Source organism: Crassostrea angulata, chromosome 9 (assembly GCF_025612915.1).
Source record: "Crassostrea angulata isolate pt1a10 chromosome 9, ASM2561291v2, whole genome shotgun sequence".
Lineage (NCBI taxonomy): Eukaryota > Metazoa > Mollusca > Bivalvia > Ostreida > Ostreidae > Magallana > Magallana angulata.
Genome location: NC_069119.1, coordinates 36164106 through 36187195, shown reverse-complemented (window position 1 = coordinate 36187195; position 23090 = coordinate 36164106). Strand labels below are relative to the sequence as shown.

The window sequence follows — 23090 nt, the reverse complement described above, 5'->3', positions numbered from 1 at the left end:
TATGAAAATTTTGATGTACATAGTTAACTTACCCAACATCATGGATAAAAGGGTTTCCAAGGTAACAATATAGGACCGAAACTCGAATAGTCGTGACATGAAAAACAGGTAGGCAGTGCAGGCGAAGGAGAGGAAGGCGATGTTAAAGACGAAGCTGAAGCTGATGAGCATCCTGGCGGAGTGTCTGAGGGTACTGCTGAGGAGAGAGATCTTCTTGTTGAACCGCAGCAGACGCAGGAATCGCACCGTCAGGAAGAAGACCAGGAAGGCGATGAACCAACTCGACAGCTGTCGGTGGAATAAAGGGAGAATTATACTATAAGGATTCTTCAACATGTAAACTTTTAATACTTTTACTATATATTTGTGAATGAGAGGATTAATCTACCGTCAACTAAAGTAACTGTAAAAATTAGAACGTTGCAGATATTTGATTCATATTTTCTAAAGTTTTTTTTCCTTGCAACAGTTATAGTCTCATACATTTTATTAAAGTTATACTGACTCCCTGTGTGTACCAACGTTTAAGTATAATCAACTCAAAATCGATATATAGAAATCATGATTCATTGTGTAGAAAAAATCCTTTATCTTAAGTAATTTTGATAAACTATTGAAGAACTGGAAACTTTCATTTCTTGTTGAATTGTGCATTAAACAGGTGCCCGTTACTTACATCATCCAACATGACGGTGAAGTGCATGTTGACAAAGCTGGTCGGGTTCTCACTGATTCTGTTCAGGACCTGTACACACAGAACAGCCCTCCAGATAAACATCAGACCGATAGCGTACGACACGGCCAGGATCACCAACTCGAACACGTTCCAAAATGCCTGCAAAAGGAAAGGATGATGATTGGGTAGTTTATTTTTTTAATATTGAAAAACATTTTGACTATACCGCTGATAATCAATTTCAGAGCTAGGAAGAGAGTTTTCTGAAACAAGAATTGTAAATTGTATTTTGATTCATAATTATCTGTTACATGTAAAACTCATTTCTGAACTTTGTTGTGTTGTAAGAACATAATGACAGGAATATATTGATGTCGAATATCATATCAGATGAACAAAAAAAAAAATATTTGTTAACTATTCTTTAGGAAATGATCACTATTTATGATATGAGTCAACTTTGACCCCATAATTCGCAAGTTTTGAAACTGTTTCAGGTACATTAAATTGTTTCATTATTTTTTTACAATAGTTGATATGATATATGTTTTCAACTGTTTCTTTGATATTTTTGCACTTACTTAGAGTGTATGACGTCAAAAGTGATGATATTCTTTTTCTTATCTTTTTTGAATAGGAAATATAAAGCAACGCTTTGAACAAAAACTTTTTGTGACTTATAGTTTTTTTATAGACACATCTTTTATGAAAATATTTTGTTTGTTCAAGTAATCGCTCAATGTTTTCTGAAAGAAAAACTGCTTGAAAACAAGACATTTCATGCGAAAAGTGCAAAAATAGTGGTAAAAGGTTTATTTTTTAATGTCATATATCTAGATCAAAATGAAATTTATGAACAAACTTCACAAGTATATCTGCACAAAGGAAGTATAGAATTACAGTGAATTGACATTGTTCCGGTTAGGGGGCCAATATTAAATATAGTCTTTTATACGATAAGATACCTTAATTACTAAATGCAACCTTGGGAACATACATTATCAAATTAGCAATTAATTTCCGATTAGCAACGCATGAAAGCTAGTTCACCTTGAAATATTTTTTGCCTTGTTCTTTTATTTTCTTCACTTCTTTGACCGTGTAGAAGATGACAAAGGCTAGAGCCGAGATTTCAATGGCCATTACAAAGTACATGTAGTCGTTGTTTATGTATCGGTTAAGCTTGAACACGTGCATCCTGGGGAACGGCTCAATAGCTGTTAAAAACACCAATATACAGATACATATTGTTCATTTCTATGTGGTTCATGTAATAGGGAAACGTTCAACAGCTGTTGAAAACAGCAATATACTAATATATATAACTTAATTTGTGGTTCTTTAAATTTAGAAATTCAGTCTAAGAAAATGAAGGCTTCCAAACAATTCGAATATCTATTTTGAACCTTTGGAAAAAATCATAATTCTGCAAATACCGAATGCTTAATAAAAATAGCTAGAAAACGATATCTGAAGTATAAGATTTGTTCGTTTTTATTTTTAGTTTCTCGTCTGTCAACAGGCATTTTCTCCGCATAAGTTGCTCATATATTCTTTTGATAACACTTTTATTAAACAATTTTACCAACGCACCATACGATTTGAAACTCTTGTTTACCTCCAGTTTGTAGGAATTCACACAGATACAAGGATATTCCCCACAGGTTCATGTTTGGATTGAAGATGTTGGCCTCAATGAACACAGCCCTCGTGCGTTTGTCAACCCACGAGTTGTCCCTCAGGAACTTAAGAACCATCTGAGCCTCAGAGAATGTGGCCCCCAGCTCCGCCACGTAGCCACCCCCGCTGTATGTTTGGAAGATTCCCTGGTACGGGTATCCGCTCAGTTCCCACATTGACTGGTAGCTAAAGAATGGGTGCGGGAAATCCGTGGGATCTGAACGGACAGAACGTTTGTTAAAATTCATTCACTCTGGGGTAAATGCAATACTGTTCAGAATGTCTTCGGAGAGGTAAATATTACCAAAAAAAATCAATCGTTTTAATATTCTTAGCGAAGAAAAAAAATGTTTGTGCTAAATTACATTTTTCTTAAAAATAGTGATAGAATTTATATGATAATTGCAGTTTTACATGCTGTTATTGTAAATATAAAGATACAGAAAAGTACAAGACTAACAAATTTAAATCGAATGTCATAGAAATTAATACAATAGCTATATTTTTTCTATAAACACGGTTTTAGCAGATTGAAGTTTTACGCTTTGTTATCCATTAAGAGTAAACTGCCCAAATCAAGTAGAACTATTTTAACAAGACCTTTGACTTTCTGTAGGACGTAACAATGTATTTCTTGTGTTAAGCTAGTTTCAAGCCAAATATGCACCGATTGCCCAATTTTAGCTCAAAAGCCAGACAAATCTTGTTGTGTCAAAAAGCCATTGCTGAATGACCAGACAGGCCTACGTCGCATTGCTGTACACCACAACTACCTACAGTCCAAATTCTTGTTAAATAAGTTCTAATAAAATACCACTGGTATTGAATTATTTTTCTTATCATCATTTTTCCAACACCTAATGTAGAAATAAGGATGAATATCTTGTATTCGTAATTAATGAATGTTACATTAGGTGTCATATAGATTAAATATCCATTTTTTTGGGTACAAGTCAGCAACAAAGAGTTAGATAGTAGATTCTTATATAGCTAATGAAAAAGCTTAAAACACACAGAAAACAATTATTGTTTAGGGACAGGATTTTGCACGTTTTATACCGGATTCGTTCACAGTGTTCCAGCGGAGTTTGTAGTTTGTTTTATCCTCGTAGAACATGTCGTATGCCGGCATGCATTCCTTTGCAAAATAATTCAGTGGACTGTAGCATAGTTCTATAAAATACAAAACAATAATATTTCGACGGACTTCAAAATGTGGCAATCGATATCCAATAATGTATTGACAATATTCTGGTCCAACAAAAAAAGAACAGAAAACAGAAGACAAAGAGGAGTACTGACAATAATAATAGTTTGACCTTTTTCGTTGCCCTATAATAATACCAACCTTAAGCCTTGGGTCAATCAAACTCTATGATATCTGCTAGCCAAGAGTTAACGATAGGGTCTTTGTCTTTGGAGATCATAAACCCTTTGGCTAGCGAAAATTTAACTCTATCTTACCTTGTGTTATTCTGAGCTGACGTAACTTAGCCCCGCCCACTACTCACCTGGTGTTATTCTAAGCTGCCGTAACCAAGCCCCGCCAACGACTCACCTGGAGTTATTCTAAGCTGACGCAAACTGGCCCCGCCCACTACTCACCTGGTGTTATTCTTATCTGACGTAACCTTGCCCCCTCCACTACTCACCTGGTGTTATTCTTAGCTGACGTAACCTAGCCCAGCTCACGACTCACCTGGTGTTATTCTGAGCTGACGTAACCTGGCCCCGCCCACTAAGATGCTTTGTTTGTCAATGATGAGTTTGTCTACCACTGGGTCACCATTATAGAACTTGTTGTTGTACAGGCCTTGAAGAAGGGCGTTCTCGGACCAGTTCCAAAACTGGGTTCGAGAGTCGATCTGTTTAATCACAATAGCTACTTTTAAAACAAAGTCGAGTCAATCTAAAAAAAATAAGCAGGTTCATCCTTTGATGTAAAGTAAGGATAAGATATGTCAAAATAATATATCATTGGGACCAATGATCTCCAATCTTTATAATACGATCAAACGATACAATTAAAAACCGAGAAAACACTGTAATTAAATGCCAACAAACGATCCAATAAAACGTTCAACAAACAATACATACAAAGCTCAACAAACGATGCAGTAAAAAGCCTAACACACCTCTGAGTATCTTAATTGAACAAAACAGTAGTAGTTAAAAAGATCATGAAATTCTAGCAGGGATACGATTAAAAAATATAACTAGTTTGTTTTCAATTTTTTATTATGACTGCAAAAATATCAATTTTGGACAAAAACACAAACGTGAAGGACCATTATCAAAGTCATGTCCTAACCCTGTCATTGAAAAAAATCCGCACATTTTGATTTGTTTGTCACTTGTTAAAGTGATTAATTCCAATGTTTTTACTGCATACTTACGTCGACAAACTTAACAGTGTTGTTTCCAATGGCGCTAGCAAAGGTCCCCGCGTTCAGTATGTTCTCATAATTCTGGAACTGAGTGAAAGACCAGGGGTCTCGGTTGGCGTACGCTATGGTCAGGACGATATACAGGAACACCATACAGATGGCTATTTCCTTCAGCATGGCGAACATCTGAAGTTCTTTCTGTCTGTTAATAAAAATAACATTGCAATAGTATTTTTGTCAATTGAGCATACGCATATTTAATAAAAATCATATCTACCAAATATTATTTTTTTTCTGTTACAGAAAATTCAAATAGATGTTATCATCCAATTATCATAAATGTTAAGCGCTAGAATGAATCCATGCTAGATTTACCGTGAAATTAATTAAATTAATTGGAACCAATTTAGTTTTCTGGAACATCGTTTTATTCATAATGGTAGGGATGTAAGTTTTATGTACATATAATAAATAAAGTTCGTTTTGGGAAAAGGTCTACCATAGAATTGTACACAAATTGAGATACCACGAATTCCTACGATTAAACAACATTTACCTTTCTTCTCGAATAGTTTTCAAAAAGTCCATTTCTGGAGGTAAAGTAGCCTGGATCTTTCTCTGTTCTAACATCCTCATCTTCTGCGGGTCTTCAAGATCCTTCTCTGTCAGATGATCATGTAGATACTCCTCGTCTTTGCTGAGGTCTGGCTTAAGGTGATCATCTTCATCGTCCTGGGCTTCTGGTTTCTTGATCACCAGGGCGTAGAAGATGGCAAAAATAATGACCTTGATTGGCTGGGAGAAAAGGATGGATTCAAACAGCGACATGATGAACCCAATTAACCAGCTGACAGACTTGTTGAGACCAAACACACCACCAAACTCTACGGCAAAGTAGAAAGCCACCATAACAGTTATGAAAGACAGGACATATCCGATGTATATGGACCACCAGGGCAACTTTTTCTTGCTTTTCTTTGCGTCGTCTTTTTCAAATGCTACGACCTGTACATGGTGAGAGAACTCCGTCTGCGTTTTGTTTATGGATTGGTCTTCTTTGGTTATCGGATCTTGGCTCATCACTCTTTTTTTATCGTCTCCACTTTCCAGGAACTCTTCTTGCTGTTTCAATTCAAGTTCGACAAAGTCAGGGTTCAGTTCTGACTTTTCTCTCATTAGACTGGCCTCGGTGCCTTCTCTATCTAAAGCCTTCTGTTCGTCTGTTTTGTCGTCGGTTGTTTCGTCGTTTGCACTCTTTATGCTCTTCTGGTCAGAATCTTTACCTGCCTCCGCCTCTTCATCTACAATATTGGGCTTGAACTCTTTCTTCTTTTCAGGCCTTGGTCTAGCGTTGCGGAATATGAGGACGATGATAAAATTGATAGGGAAAGTCATGATTCCGCTCATGATTCCAATGTAAACCCCTGTCAGAGAGAGGCTCACTGGACCCATCTTAAACTCTGTCGGGGACGGGTTAGTGTCAGTTTGATACCAGGCCAAGCTTACAACCATGGTGGTGAAAAGGAGCGTCAGACAGCACGTGAGACGTTGGACGCGCGTGAAGTTACTCCTAGCCGGCCGTTGGAATATAGAGAACCATAGATGTCCATCTGCCAAGTTGTGTTTTGTTTTTTGCCAGAATAGATAGTTGAAGCTTGTTAGCTCAGCCTTACCGGCAACTGGAACCATTCTGTCAATCTAAAACGTATTAATTTGTTTTAATTATTCACAGAAGGTAACAGACAATGAAAAATCACAATTTGTCTCATCTCTCAAAAACTATGTTAACACTAATAAGATATGATAAAAATATAATTCACTAGATACGATCTCGTTACGAGTAACGAGTAGGTCTTCCTCGCGATTTTTGTTTTAAATCTTACCATGAATAATCGATATCATTTCAGAATAACCCCCCACCCCCCCCCCCCCACAACACACACACACACACTTTCAGATAATGTATACACATCCCTAATTACGTAATAAATGGGTGTTGCAATGAGTTTTCCAGATAAATATTGTTAAAATCAACAACTTTACTTCTATAATGCATTACGAAATCTTAATCGTTTTTATGTAATTTGTAATAGACTTTACGAGTCTCCTGATCCCCCCCCCCTCCAAAAAGAAGAGCCAGCCCCTTCTTCTTGATTTCTTTGAAAAGGTCTTAAGAATACTAACATTTTTGTTCTTACACCCACCTAACATTGTTGATCATTTTTGAGATACAAATGATTGAATATTTTAGGGGCCAGCCCTCTAGATCCTTTACGGGGACAGACATTAGTGTTTTGATTAACGAAATCGATTAGAATCATCAATGCAAACATTTTCTCTTCTACAATGCTTAACAAAATATGTCTCCGTCTCAAGAGATATTGCGTCCAAGTTTAAGTACTTTGGCCCCTAAAAATCCGTAATTACGTAAAAAATGGGCGAAGCAATGATTTTACCCGATAGATATTGTTACGATCCAAAACTTTTCTTCTATAATGCATTACAAAATCTTTATCGTATTTAAGTTATTTGTATTAGAGTTTACAAGTGTCTTGGCACCTAAAAAAAGGGGCCAGTTCCTTTTTCTTGAATTTGTTGGAAAGAATTTTGATTATCTACCACTTTTGTGAATATGTCTTAACAAAATATAAATTGATAACTAGATACGATCTCGTTACGAGTAACGAGTAGGTCTTCCGTTCAATTTTTAAACGATACGATTAAAATATAAATGAAATTTCAAATTTCCCCCTCAACCACTCCCTTTCAGATGATGCATACGATTGTCAATATCCCTTGAAATGCTTAACAAAGAGTTTTGCGTTTTCACATACAGCACATTTAAGGTTTAAGATTTTAGTCCCCTAAAATCCCTAATTACGTTATTAATTGGTTTAGAAATTCGTTTTACAAAGTGATATTGTTACGACCAACAACTTTGTTTCTATTATGCATTACATAATCTTTATCGTTTTTAAGTTATTTGTAATAGACTTTACGAGTATCTTGGCCCCTAATTTAAGGGGCCAGTCCTATTTTCTTGAGTTCATTTGAACGGTCTCACAAATACTAACATTTTTTGTTCTTACACTTATCTAGAATTGTTGTTCATTTTTTAGATACAAATGATTGAATATTTTAGGGGCCAGCCCTCTAGATCCTTAATGGGGACAGACATTGGTGTTTTGATTAATGGAATCGATTAAAATCATCAATGCAAGCATTTTCTCTTCAACAATGCTTAACAAAATATGTCTATTTTTCTAGATAAATTGTGTCAAAGTTTTAGTACTTTGGCCCCTAAAAATCCCTAATTACGTAATGAATGGGCGTAGCAACGATCTTGCCTGAGAGATATTGTTACGGTCAACAACTTTGCTTCTGTAATGCATTACAAAATCTTTATCGTTTTGAAATTATTTGTAATAGAGTTTATGAGTGTCTTGGCCCCTAATTTAAGGGGCCAGCCCCTATTTCTTGATTTTGTTGGAAAGGACTTTTGATTATCTACCACTTTTGTTATATATGTTTAAACAAAATATCAACTCATAAAAAGATACAGATCAAAACGTATGAAAAATTTGATTCGAAATTCGTACCCAATTTTCGAGCCTATGCGAGCTCCTAGAAATGGCGCCACTGGCGCTAAAAAACTACATTGTGCACAACTTTAACCTATGGTCTACCTATCCTGAAAATTTCATATTCCTATCTCTGATAGCCTCTGAGTTTATGTCTGCACAAAATGGGTCGTAAAAACTTACAAAATCGGCCGTAAATCGGAACCGGAAGTGCCGATTTCAAAATTTCAAAAAACTTCTAGAATTATGACCACTGGCAATCATCTGTGAAAAAATGGTCGAAATCGGCCGAATAGTTTTCGAGATATCGCGTGCACAAAATTTTGGGAAAAAAATAATAATAACTAGATACGACCTCGTTACGAGTAACGAGTAGGTCTTCCGTCCGATTTTTTTTTTTTTAGATAAAATGATACCATGAGATATCGATACGATTTCAAAATTACCCCCCCCCCCCCCCAAAAAAAAAAAATTGAAGATAAAGAATAAAAACCCTAATTACGTCAGACATGGGCCTGACGATGACTCTTTCAAACCGATAATGTAGAGATCAACAACTTTGATTTTTATAATGCATAACAAAATATTTATCGTTTTCAAGTTATTCGTAATAGAATTTACGAGTCTCTTGGTCCCTAATTAAAGGGACCAGCCCCTTTTTCTTGATTTTATTGGATAGAACTTTTGATTCTCTACTACTTTTGTTCTATATGTCTTGTCAAAATATCAACTGATAAAAAGATACTGATCAAAACATATGGAAATTTTGATTCGAAATCTGTACCCCATTTTTGTGCCTAAGCGAGCTCCAAGGAATAGCGCCACTGGTGCAAAACAACTAAATAGTGCACAACTTCAAACTATGCTCTACCTATCCTGAAAATTTCAAAGTCATATCTCTTATAGTTTCTGAGATCATCTCTGCACAAAATTGGTCGTAAAAAATTACAAAATCGACCGTAAATCCGGACCGGAAGTGACGACGACAAAAAATTCAAAAACATATAAAATTCAGATAATTTCCCATCATCTGTGAAAAAATTGTTCAGATCGGTTGAGTAGATTTCGAGAAATCGCGTGCACAAAATTAATATATAATGATTAACGTTATGCGCAGACCTAGAAAGGGTCTTGGGAATAAAACTGCCAAAAATTAAGGGTTTTAGAGGGGGCTAACCCCCCCCCCCCCCAAAAAAAAGAAAAATATTAATTTTTTTTTTTAAAAAAAATTGTAACTTTTATACTATTCATCTGATTTTTAAAATCTTTTCGGTTTATTGTACAGAGGAGAGAATACAATTTAAAAAATGTGGTCCGGGGGTTACTTTTTGACACCTTTTAGGAGTTTAAGGCGACTGAAAATGACTATTGAATCTTCAGCTGCCGTGTATGGCTTGATCTGTAGGGGAAAAATTTGAAACTCCCGATTCTTTCACTCAATTTTAAATAAAAAACCCATGTAAATGTACATCGGACCTCATTCTTATTGTCGGCCAAATCTTAAGCAGAATGAACAATTTATAATTAAAATCCTGAAATCAAACAGCACGTATTGATTGTACGGGGAATCAAAATGTACACAGTGCACGGGATGTAAGCAAACGTATAACTATTCAGATGCATGTATATTTTTTGTATTTTGTTAAATCAGAAAAGATATGCATTATTTCTGAATGTTGAAACTGTGAAAATTACAGTCATCGATTTTATACTGAATAAATTTACATGTTACGTGTTTCGTCATTTCTTCATTTATCAAGCATAATTATATCAATCCCATTGAATTCAAACAGTAGATTATCCTTGTAAACGACGTGAAAAAAACTTTTAAAGCAGAAATACATGTGCAGAATGCATAACTAATTGTTTATCGACATCCTTGCGTTGGTGTAAACTGAACCCGCGATTTCTACTTTCGGTTTGCTTTCCGATCGCAGCTTTTGAAACTGACATGTTCCCCACTGTTCAATCAATTACTAACATTATTTAGACCTGACCTTTCTATTTATGTCCTTACCGTGGCATTAACACACTCTCACGTCCATGAATTAAGTGGTTTTGATTGCACTCTCTGCATGATCAATGAAATTCGTACGCGCGAACCCAAAGGTGCGTTCCAATTCCACCTCAGACAACATTATTCAACTTATTGTCTACCACTCTTAAACGCCATGCACATAACGATTTTTGTAGAAGATTGTGCAGGATTTGGTATCACTAGATACGACCTCGTTACGAGTAACGAGTAGGTCTTCCGTCCGATTTTTTTTTTTTTTTAGATAAAATAATACCATGAGATATCGATACGATTTCAAAATTACCCCCCCCCCCCCCAAAAAAAAAAATTGAAGATAAAGAATAAAAACCCTAATTACGTCAGACATGGGCCTGACGATGACTCTTTCAAACCGATAATGTAGAGATCAACAACTTTGATTTTTATAATGCATAACAAAATATTTATCGTTTTCAAGTTATTCGTAATAGAATTTACGAGTCTCTTGGTCCCTAATTAAAGGGACCAGCCCCTTTTTCTTGATTTTATTGGATAGAACTTTTGATTCTCTACTACTTTTGTTCTATATGTCTTGTCAAAATATCAACTGATAAAAAGATACTGATCAAAACATATGGAAATTTTGATTCGAAATCTGTACCCCATTTTTGTGCCTAAGCGAGCTCCAAGGAATAGCGCCACTGGTGCAAAACAACTAAATAGTGCACAACTTCAAACTATGCTCTACCTATCCTGAAAATTTCAAAGTCATATCTCTTATAGTTTCTGAGATCATCTCTGCACAAAATTGGTCGTAAAAAATTACAAAATCGACCGTAAATCCGGACCGGAAGTGACGACGACAAAAAATTCAAAAACATATAAAATTCAGATAATTTCCCATCATCTGTGAAAAAATTGTTCAGATCGGTTGAGTAGATTTCGAGAAATCGCGTGCACAAAATTTGGAAAAAAAAAATAATAATAAACAGTACGAAAACAATAAGGTCTTCCGTTGGAAACGGAAGACCTTAATAAGAAACAGTACGAAAACTATAAGGTCTTCCGTTGGAAACGGAAGACCTTAAAAAGATGAAAATTTTGATTTAAATTCGTATCCAATTTTCGAGCCCAGTCGAGCTCCTAAACTTTGCTCCACTGGCATAAAAAAACTGCATTGTGCACAACTTCAAACTATGGTCTACCTATCCTGAAAATTTTATATTCATATCTCTGATAGTCTCTGAGTTTATGTCTGCACAAAATTGGTCGTAAAAATTTACAAAATCGGCCGTAAATCGGAAACGGAAGTGACGATTTCAAAATTTCAAACAACTTCTAGAATTATGACCACTGGCAATCATCTGTGAAAAAATGGTCGAAATTGGCCGAATAGTTTTCGAGATATCGCGTGCACAAAATTTGTGGAAAAAAATAATAATAAGAAGAAACATTACGAAAACTATAAGGTCTTTCGTTGGAAACGGAAGACCTTAATTACAAATCAAACTGGAATTTTATTGCCAACAATCCCGTTCTATTGATTAATTGGAAACCAACGAAAAATATTACTGCTATACTGAAATGAAAATGCGCAAAAAATCAAGTCATCAAATTAATGCAATTGTAAGCGGCAAGAAATATTTGCGACTTCTAGATTGTCGCTTAACTGGAGAAGTTTTCTCCAGTTTTCTCTCGCGACTTAGAGTTAGTTTACAGAAATATCTCTGATGCATATTGTGACCTACCATTCCGTCTTCGTCGTCCACTGACAGCCATTGCTCACATATGAAGAAATATTTGTCTCCAGTTTGTAGATCCTGAACTTGCAGGCGACTGAAATACCACGAGGGACTAGATCCCATGTTATCATGCCAGATTCTGAAGGAAAAAGATATTTGAATTAAACATCATTTTTAGAAGTCTAATTTAAAATAGCAACAAGGTTTTTTTCGTTGACAAACTGTTTTAAGGTACTTCACTACACCGAGACTTATACTTTTTAGACACTACGTTACAAGATGGCGATTTAAATGTTTTGTTAAACTGCTTGTATCAATCGATTCAGATGTATATCGTCATAGGTCAGTGGTTAAAGTATCAGGCTTGTGAACCGCAGGTAATGAGTTCGAATCCACCTGGGGCTTTTGTTCAGGTTTACTGAATGACATTTTTGAAAATATCATTTTTTATCTAAAATTGTACATTTTTTCGCCTCTTTGATTTATATAATTCTTATCCATCATTCTTTCTATCATAATCAAGTAAATTTCTGCTGATTGGAGAAACTATTTCAAGGTGTAGTGAGGTACCTTAATTACACACTATTTGTGGGTACTTCTTCTAGTGGATTTAAAAAACCCGAAAATATTGAGGATGCGTAAATTCGTGAGCATTAGGTCTATCATTACAAATACATGTAGCTTCTGTTGATCCATTTACTGCAAAACTTAAGAAAATTTCCTTAAAAATAAAATCTACAAAAATGATGTACAACAAAAGATGATTAAAACTTCTTCAATTTGTGAACAATCTTATTGTACGAACCTTTAGTTAGTGTCTTATTGTACGTGAGTTTCAAAAGTGTCTTACCGCAAGCGGGTTTCTTTCGTGTCTTATCGTACGTGAGTAAGTTTTCCCAATGTCTTACCTTAAGTGGGTGAGTTTTTCCTTTGTCTTACTGTACGTGAGTGAATTTCGCCAGTGACTTTACCGTACGTGATTGAGTTTCCCTAATGTTTTACCTTACGTGAGTGGGTTTTCAAATTGTCCTACTGTACGTGAATGAGTTTCCTTTGTGCCTTACCGTACGTATGTGAGTTTCACTCGTGCCTTACCGTACGTGTGTGAGTTTCCCCAGTGAATTACCGTACATGAGTTTCCCCTGTGCCTTATCGTACGTGAGTGAGTTTCCCCAGTGTCTTACCGTACGTGATTGAGTTTCCCCTAGGCCTTACCGTACGTGTGTGAGTTTCCCCTGTGCGTTACCATACGTGTGTTTCTCCAGTGTATTCTGTACGTGTGTGAGTTTCCCCTGTGCCTTACAATACGTGAGTTTGTTTCTCCAGTGTCTTACCGTACGTGAATGACTTTCCCTTGTTCGTTACCGTACGTGTGTGAGTTCCCCAATGTCTTTCCCTACGTGTGTGAGTTTCCCCTAGGCCTTACCGTACGCGAGTGGGTTTCTCTAGTGTCTTACCGTACGTGAGTGAGTTTCCCCTGTGCCTTACCGTACGTGAGTTTCTCCGGTGTCCAACCGTACGTGAGTGAGTTTCCCCAGTGACCTACTGTTCGTGAGTTTCCCCAGTGTCTTACTGTACGCTAGTGAATTTTCCCAGTGTCTTACTGCACGTGAGTAAGTTTCCCCATTGACCTACTTTACGTGAATTTCCCAGTGTCTTACTGTACGATAGTTTGTTTCCCCAGTGTCCTACTGTATGTGAGTTTCCCCAGTGTCTTACTGCACGTGAGTGTGATTCCCCAGTGTCCTACTGTACGTGAGTGAGTTTCCCCAGTGACTTACTGTACGTTGGTGAGTTTCCTCAATGTCTCACCGTGCGTTGGTGAGTTTCCCCAGTGACTTACCGTACGTGAGTGAGTTTCCCTAGTGACTTTGGCGTCGCCATGATAAATCCATCACAGTTTGATCGTTGGAGAACAGGACGTTTGTCATCGGCGAGGTACCGCGGGGGTGTTTCGGCCTTTTCTCCAGTTAATATGAAGGACACGTTTGCAGTTGTCCCTAACAAAATAAAATATGCAATATGTTAGAACGTTTTTGTATGGGACACTCGTTATCAATGATATCTCACAGAGTTATAACGGGGGTTTTGTGGGTTTAGGGGTTGGGTTAGGGCGGTAAATATGTTATGTTTACATCAGTTGTTAGGATTTACCTGAGCCTTTCCGTGATCCTGTAAAGACAGTCATCTCGTACAAGTACTTGTCCCTCGGGTCATTGTCAGGCAAAGGAGATGATCCAGCCTATCAAAAATACCCACAGGGTTTCCTTTATATTACAGACATCAGTGTTTATCATGTTTGAAAAGCCTTCATTATATCATTTTACAAGAGTCTGAAATAAGATTGATTGAACTTATTCTTAAACTTAATTAATAAAAAATTATGATAAAAGTTTGGTAAACAATTACTGCATTAAATCCTGTAAAATTGTAAATTAAAAAATCCAGAGAAATCTTTATAGTTACTAAATATTTAACTTCAGTTTGAAAAAATATTATTGTTTTATTGTTGTAAAAATAGCTGAAAACCCCTCAGCAAACTTGGAATTTCAATAAAATAATCCCAAAAAACATGTTAGAAAAGTATTCAACTACGCATGTTAAGATAATAAAAAAAAAACATTCATTGTTTAAGCAAATATTTCTGTCTTGAAAGAAATGTCTTTCTCAACAACAAAGTATTCCTAACACATTGAAACATTCTATGTTTGGTTTTTTAGCTCCAAAAATTATTTTTATCCACAAGAATAATTCATTAATATTGTAAAAATAAAAGAATCCGATGCCATACCATGACTTTATCCAGTAGATCTCTTTTCCTGGCCCAGATCAGCATCAGTACGTACAGACACATCAGGGACACCATCGTGGCGAAAATCACGGGGTTCTCATCCAGCTTGGCGAATCCGGAGTCATTCAGGTTGAGGGAGTTCATCGGAACAGCGAAACCAGCTCCAAAAGCGGTCAAATGGTTACAGAGACAGTGGACTCTGTAAGGCTTGGACAGCGGCCCAACCTTGAACGCAGTTAAAATAAAATAAAAACATAACTGTCAACCAACTTTTATTCAGAAATCAACATAAGATAAACTTCTTTGCGATGACCTATTTGAAATGAAATCAGTAATGACCAAATAAACGCATGTAGAGATTGAAACATCCATCCGACGTCCATTAAGATTGTTAAGACTAACCAAATGAAATCAGTGATGCTCAAATAACGTATACAGATATAATAACTTACAAAACATCCTTCTGATGTCCACATGCTTTTAGCCCTGTCCCTCCACACGCACGACGCACTGTAGAAGGAAATATTGTACACCACTGGCAGAAAAGTGCCTGGTGGTGGCCACACAATGGTATTGCCGCCACCGCCGCCGCCATTGCCGCCGCCACCACCTCCTCCGCCGCCATTACCACCGCCATTACCACCCCCGCCTCCGCCTCCACCTCCACCGCCACCGCCGCCACCAGAAACAGTGGTTCCACCGGCAACTGTTGATGCTAAAGAATAAACGTTGATGATTACAGCATGTGAAAAACTTTAAATAAAATGGATGGTAGCAAGTATTGTTCCAACGCTAGCTATTGATGCTATAAATATATAAGACTTTTATAGAAGAGGCGGTTATAGCATTAGTGGTTCCACCAGTAACAGCGTAGACAAAAGAAAAATGTTAACACTATTGTCATGTAATTTTGAATTTATTACCGGGTGGCAGTCAATACAAAATTTTGTATTCACTGTCACCCGGTAAATTCAAAATTTACAACATAACAATTGGTCAACAATATATATAGAAAGAGTTGTGGGTATAATTATAGCACTGTAAAGATACTGTCAAACGTTGTATAAGAAAATTTGAAGGTTCTAGAAACAATGGTTCTCCCAGCAATAGTTGTTCCTAAAGAGTCAACGATAACACCAATTCAACAGCTATACAAAAAGGGTGAAAGCAACAGGTGTTCAACTAGCAGCTGTTGATGCTGAGATGTAAGTATCAAATAGATTCATGTCATAATCTTAGGACAATAAATTATAATTATAAGAAGATATTGCAGATTTTTTAACACTTTAAAGATACTTCGGAACTTTGTATTAGAAAATGTGCTAGCCACAGTGGTTCCACCAGCGAAAATGGATGCCCAAAAGGAAAATACTGAAAATATTTAATAACTTTATATGATAAGGGATGCTAGCTTATTGATGCACAAAAAAACGGTAACAGTATGTAAAAACGTTCTATAAGAAGAAATGATAACATCAGTGGTCTCAACTGAAATGTTGATGGAGAGGAATAAGTACTGAAATTATGTTGAAGGATACTCTACATCAAATTCAGTCAGCTGTATGGTAATTAATAAGTAACTGAGAGAATAAAAGAGGTTTGCCATTTACTAACCTTTAAATTTACTTTTCAACTCTTTTTTTAGTTACCTGAATAGCACAAAAGTAATACGTGATACTTTGTAAAACACAGCCTTGCGGATATCCAACACTTTAAAGGTGATCAGTACATTAATTGTGAGCGGATTTAATAGTACAAGTAAAAATACTTTCTGTACTATATAATCTATCTTATTACTGAAATCAGTTTAATTTCTCCGTTTTTAAATTATATTATAAATGTGGTGTTTCTGTCTGGTCTATTCATCAGTCATACTCTGAATAATCTGCCATCGGTCGGATCACAGTTGATAATTCCTATTCATATAATAGTGTTGTGTTGTGCATTTACTATGCCTAAATAGTAGTCAGGGTTTGATGCATAGTGCACGAGCCCTGGTGCTTGTAAGATTTTCGTTGAAAAACATTTACCGTGCTCTATTTCGGCATAGTATGCTCACGCTATATAAACCCTATGTGTACTATGTATTTATAAAATAGATGGCTAATAAAAATGTAATGACATACTAACAGAAGGCATAATAATAATGCATCGAATACTTCAATTTTTCACAATATGTACATTTGTAATCTTTTTCATATAATTCCCTAACCTGATTATCAGGTTAGGGAATTATATGAAAAAGATTACAATCAACAAGTGTGATGCAATAATTATTATAATACCTCCAATCAATGCAATACAGAATTATTCATTTTTATAGAGATATTTTTGTAAATAAAATTCAATTAGAAGATATTCCCTCTTTTACCGAAGAATTTTCTTTGTTGTTGTTTTTTTTTTTTGCGGGGGGGGGGGGGTACCAAAGATATGAATTTAATTTCATTGGTTTAGATTTTGTAATTGTTATGTATGTTTTCAGTGGGTTTTTTTTCTTTTGGTTTTAGTTCAATAAGTTTGAAGTTAGTAGTTTTCCATGCTTCGATTCAATAAATTGTTCAGGAATTTCAATTTGCTCTTGAAATGTCATACATTATGTTATCGTATAAATAGTAATCCCTGAACCATGCAAAACGCTATTTTGCAAAATAAGAGTTATCTCCAGTGAATGGTTGACAACCATGTAAATGATAAAATGAATTACACTAAGCTGATATTTAATAAAAACGTACAAACAGGAGCAGATGTTGTTGTTCCAACGAGATTCAGCAGCATTTCCTCCAGTGGACTAAGAGTGGCTGACTTTTTGTTGCCGCCGCCGCCGCCGCCACCGCCGCCACCGCCACCGCCTTTGTTGCCTTTATATCCACTTCCTCTTTTTCGTCTTCTTCTGTCAGCTGTCGTGGTTTCCATTGTAGTTGAGGCCGGCGTGGTTGAGACATCTTCAGCTAGAGCCTCGGCTTCTATTTGTTTGAACGTTTTATGCTTGATGGCGATGTAGAACTCCGTGGTTTCATTTCTATAAATAAATGTTAAATATCAAATTAAGAAAAATGGCAGTCTTTATTATAATGTGACGGTACTCAGGGACAGAAACCTAGTTAAAAGAAAATTCTTACTAGTATTGAGGGCGAAGAAGGTAGATGGCACTTGCTTATGACGGAATGTACGGGATGATCACTTTGTAAATTAGTATTACGTTTATATGTTGACTAATATATATATATATATATATATATATATATATATATATATATATATATATATATATATATATATATATATATAATATTTGAAATATTATTATAGTTACTAGAAGAAACGTTTTATAATTATTGTCTTTGATAAAATAAAAAAAAATTCGTAATATGCTTAGATCCATCACCAGCATGCTCGTTATAACCGTGTTTCTCTGTAAACCTAAATATATAAATAAGAGGCCATTGTTCAAGTATAATAATATTTGTCAGCATTAATTGTTTTACTTACAGACTAAGTTCATCATTGGAAAACAAGCACGTGTTCCAATCGGGAATCTCCGGCAGGTAGTTGGATCGTGGCAGGGACGTGTCGTTTTCATACGTCAAGGCGTCCATGTAATCCAGCATTGTTAAGAACTCATTGATAGTTTTCGGTAAGGTGCAGTTATAATCGTGGTCGGTAGGCGTCGGGGGACCGCCCATTCTACAACAAGAAATGAATTTTGAATTTTTGGGAAATGACATTTTGTGAAACTTGATATTTTGCACAATAATTAGCACTAGCGTAATCAAAACTGTCATACATATTTTTTTTTTAAAATGAGCTAGTAAAGCCATGATCGTTTCCTTTTCTTTTGATTTACATGGTATCTTCTGTCTATGTTTCAAAATAATATCGCGTGTTTTCAAATTTACAACTTCATTCAACAATGTTTTATTTGCTTAATTTCTACACATTTCAAATTATTGTCTATGAAAATGTATTATGTTTATGATCTTAAAACGTGCAAAACTCTGCAATGAAAAGAAGTAGTAGTATATATTAATATATTTGACATTAATTTCAAAGATATTGTTATTACAATGATTGAATATATATATAATTCACACTGTGTTTTATATAATAAACTGTGACGCCATTATGCAAGAATTGTGCAATACCACCCTATAACAGTTAATGATAATGCAATTTTAGTTAAAACATCAACAATACTCTATGGCGCCAAGTCTACATATAAACGTAATACTAATTTGCATCTGAGGGGGTGTTTGAAAGGCTTACTTTATAAATATAAAGAAACGAGACGGCAGTTCCTCCATATAAAACGCATCAGCTCCGGTCGGTATTTCACTGTTTGTCTCATTCTGCTCCACTGTGGCGTTATCATCTCCAGAAACTCCAGCCAGATAATCCAGCCAATCCAGATAATACTGGATGTCCTCTTTCTGCATGATCTGGTTGACCGTTATATGGAGGGAGCTGTTTGGCGCCACGGGAAGCATGTGGAGAACCGATCCCTCGTCCCAGTCTCTAGTCATGTTAATCACGTTTTTGACTGTCGTGTCAAAGTTCATACGGTCCATGAAGATGTCAAAGTACTGAGGCGTGTCCTTAACGTCCACTCCGTCATTGGTGTCGTTACGAAACCGTAAGGATACAACGTCACTGGTAATTTTGGTAGAGGTTGAACCACTGGCGTTTGTCCATGTGAAAGGGTTATTTGTCATTCTTAACGCCTGTAAAAGATTGCCAATGCCCTGAACTGTCGATGGATTACATTTTGAATACAGTTTTTACGTGTAAATATCAAAATACTGTCTTCTTAAAACTTAACTGAACAGAGTAAAGGACCTCTCTACTTATGTACCCATTATAAAGCATAAGAGAATTCAGTATGGTCATGTTTTACTGTATTCTTTATATGAATGCCAACATATTGTCTTTAAATACATGAAATACTGTACGTTAAAAGGCCTCCCAAATTTTTGATAAATAGAAAGTTTGATGACATTTTAATAATATAAAGGCGAGCAAAAATACAGTTTACGGTCTTTAACTTAATAAACATGTTTTCAGTAAGTGAGTTTATGATCTATAACTTGTTTTAAATTATTCTGTTTACGGTATATAACTAGTCTTTAGTAACTATTTCTTATGTCTATAACTAGTTTTTTGCAACTAAATAAACTAGTTTTAAGAAACTGTGTTCACAGTCTATAACTAGTTTTCAGTAACTCTGTTTATGGTCTATAACCAATTTTCAACAACTTAATTTACAGTTCAAAACTAGTGTTTAGTTACTTAGTTTATGATCTTTAACTAGTTTTAAGTAACTGTGTTCACCGTCTATAACTAGTTTTCAGTAACTCTGTTTATGGTCTATAACCAATTTTCAACAACTTAATTTACAGTTCAAAACTAGTGTTTAGTAACTTAGTTTTTGATCTTTAACTAGTTTTAAGTAACTGTGTTCACAGTCTATAACTAGTTTTCAGTAACTCTGTTTATGGTCTATAACCAATTTTCAACAACTTAATTTACAGTTCAAAACTAGTGTTTAGTAACTTAGTTTTTGATCTTTAACTAGTTTTAAGTAACTGTGTTCACAGTCTATAACTAGTTTTCAGTAACTCTGTTTATGGTCTATAACCAATTTTCAACAACTTAATTTACAGTTCAAAACTAGTGTTTAGTTACTTAGTTTATGATCTTTAACTAGTTTTAAGTAACTGTGTTCACCGTCTATAACTAGTTTTCAGTAACTCTGTTTATGGTCTATGACCAATTTTCAACAACTTAATTTACAGTTCAAAACTAGTGTTTAGTTACTTAGTTTATGATCTTTAACTAGTTTTAAGTAACTGTGTTCACCGTCTATAACTAGTTTTCAGTAACTCTGTTTATGGTCTATAACCAATTTTCAACAACTTAATTTACAGTTCAAAACTAGTGTTTAGTAACTTAGTTTTTGATCTTTAACTAGTTTTAAGTAACTGTGTTCACAGTCTATAACTAGTTTTCAGTAACTCTGTTTATGGTCTATAACCAATTTTCAACAACTTAATTTACAGTTCAAAACTAGTGTTTAGTAACTTAGTTTATGATCTTTAACTAGTTTTAAGTAACTGTGTTCACAGTCTATAACTAGTTTTCAGTAACTCTGTTTATGGTCTATAACCAATTTTCAACAACTTAATTTACAGTTCAAAACTAGTGTTTAGTAACTTAGTTTTTGATCTTTAACTAGTTTTAAGTAACTGTGTTCACAGTCTATAACTAGTTTTCAGTAACTCTGTTTATGGTCTATAACCAATTTTCAACAACTTAATTTGCAGGTTTTAAGATACTCTGTTCACAGTCTATAACTAGTTTTAAGTAACTCTGTTCACAGTCTATAACTAGTTTTCAGCAACTTAATAAACTTGTTTTCAGTAACTCAGTTTATGTTCTATAATTAGTTTTTAGAAACTGAACTTAGAGTCTATGACTAGCGTTTAATAACTCTGTTTATGGTCTATTACTAGTTTTCAGTTACTTTGTTTTCAGTCTATATCTAGTGTTCACTTACTCTGTTTATGTTCTATTACAAGTTTGAGTAACTCAGATTGCGGTCTATAATTAGTTTTTAGTAACCCAGTTTACGTTCTTGAAATAGTTTTCATTAACTCTGTTTACGGTTTAAAACAAGAAATTAAAAAAAGAAACCTGACAAAATCTATAAAAATTACCTCTGTTTCCACAAACCAAGTTGTTTCGTTGCCTTCTTCACCAAAGATAGCTTGCGTTTTGGGCAAGAGAACACCGCTAAGACCTCCCACGCCAAAGTTGGGATCTATCATTCATAGATATTGCTCATGATATTTAAATGTAAGTAATGAAATGAAGAAAATGTTTAATCGTTGTATTTATCTAACCCATATAAAAACCGAGGCAGTTTAAAAGCATGGTTTTTTATTTTCAAAATGTAGTATTCAAATCCTTGATAGGATAGTATGTATTGCATTTAAAATTTTAAAACATGTAGATATAGATTATTGATTTCTAAAATTTCTAAAGAGATTGTTTTTTATTCTAGTCCACAAATACAGAACATTTTGAGAACGAGGCTTCTTATTACGTCACTTACTGTAGTTCATGTCTTTAGTTTCTGTTTTGGCCAGTGTCAGGTTTAGTTTGGGGGATTCCACTACGGCATTCTTTTCATTAACGACTTTATATTTTCCCAAGGTGTCGATGATATTATTCAAAGACTGTTCAAGCCTGAGAAAAGTTGTTTTAGCCTGAAATAAATATCTTTGCATTGAAGTGACAGTGAATTATTGTAAAACGTATCGTACATATACATATATATGTTCAAAAACTTTTCTGTATACCTTGTAATGAATATCTAAGTACTTATATCAAAACCACGAAGAAAGATTATATGCTCTAAGATAAAAGAGTAAAGAAAACACAAAACCATGAATACCCAGATTTAAAGAACTCTTCAAGAAATCTTCCATAGAAACTGCTAAAAATGTATAGATTTTTTTAACACATAAATATGATGACTCCAGTTTTTAAACAATGATCTCTTTTAATTCGCTCATATAATATAATTTATATATTTACGGTTTTTTTTGGTTCAGCAGATTACCCGGCAAGCCTTTATTTGTTCAAAAGACAAATTTATCCATTTTTCCATGCTCTCCCTCTCTCTACTCTGCTATATACATAGACGCTATTTTTTCTGATTCAGTAGCTTGTCTGGGCGGATCTTGATTTGTTCGAGAGACAGTAATTTGATCTCTCTCTCTCTCTCTCTCTCTCTCTCTCTCTCTCTCTCTCTCTGTATATATATACATACACTGTTTTTCTGGTTCAGTAGCTCGTCCTGTCGGGCCTTGATTTGTTCGGGAGACAGTGTGGTCATAGCCTGTGTTGTGGTGACCACGCCCCCCGCTGAGGTGTCCATCATGTTAGCCAACATCGTGCCTTCCTCTTCCGCCAGTTCAGCCGTCAGTCCTGCAGCATGCATTGTGTTGCCTACGAAAAAGATATTTATGTATAAAGTGTTACCTACAAATAACGAATTGAAAAAGCTCAGTATTCAATATTTTGACAAAGAAGTAGAATTGGACGCAGCATAACTAAAACGTATTAAATCTGGTTATAATTAAGAAGAATTAAGGCGATGTAGACAACGGCTCGGCTATATGGTCCTACCGATAACAAATCATTAAAGAAGAATATACAAGCCTTCAAAAAATAACAAA

General features: G+C 35.2%; 1 protein-coding gene across 1 annotated transcript in view; it reads right to left on the bottom strand.

Moving 5' to 3' along the window:
- The window catches only part of LOC128164122 (uncharacterized), a 74559-nt gene that overhangs the window by 2029 nt on the left and 49440 nt on the right, over positions 1-23090 (bottom strand). Inside the window, exons 52-70 of the mRNA XM_052827869.1 lie at positions 22682-22860; positions 21962-22115; positions 21564-21667; positions 19117-19571; positions 18343-18537; positions 17586-17872; positions 15306-15568; positions 14854-15078; positions 14217-14304; positions 13906-14062; positions 12069-12201; positions 5300-6441; positions 4753-4945; positions 4056-4221; positions 3416-3529; positions 2295-2573; positions 1727-1893; positions 677-835; positions 33-288 (exon numbers count right to left, since the gene is read on the bottom strand). Coding sequence (XP_052683829.1) covers positions 33-288; positions 677-835; positions 1727-1893; positions 2295-2573; positions 3416-3529; positions 4056-4221; positions 4753-4945; positions 5300-6441; positions 12069-12201; positions 13906-14062; positions 14217-14304; positions 14854-15078; positions 15306-15568; positions 17586-17872; positions 18343-18537; positions 19117-19571; positions 21564-21667; positions 21962-22115; positions 22682-22860 — 4716 coding nt within the window. The remainder of the gene's footprint in view (positions 1-32; positions 289-676; positions 836-1726; positions 1894-2294; positions 2574-3415; positions 3530-4055; positions 4222-4752; positions 4946-5299; positions 6442-12068; positions 12202-13905; positions 14063-14216; positions 14305-14853; positions 15079-15305; positions 15569-17585; positions 17873-18342; positions 18538-19116; positions 19572-21563; positions 21668-21961; positions 22116-22681; positions 22861-23090) is intronic.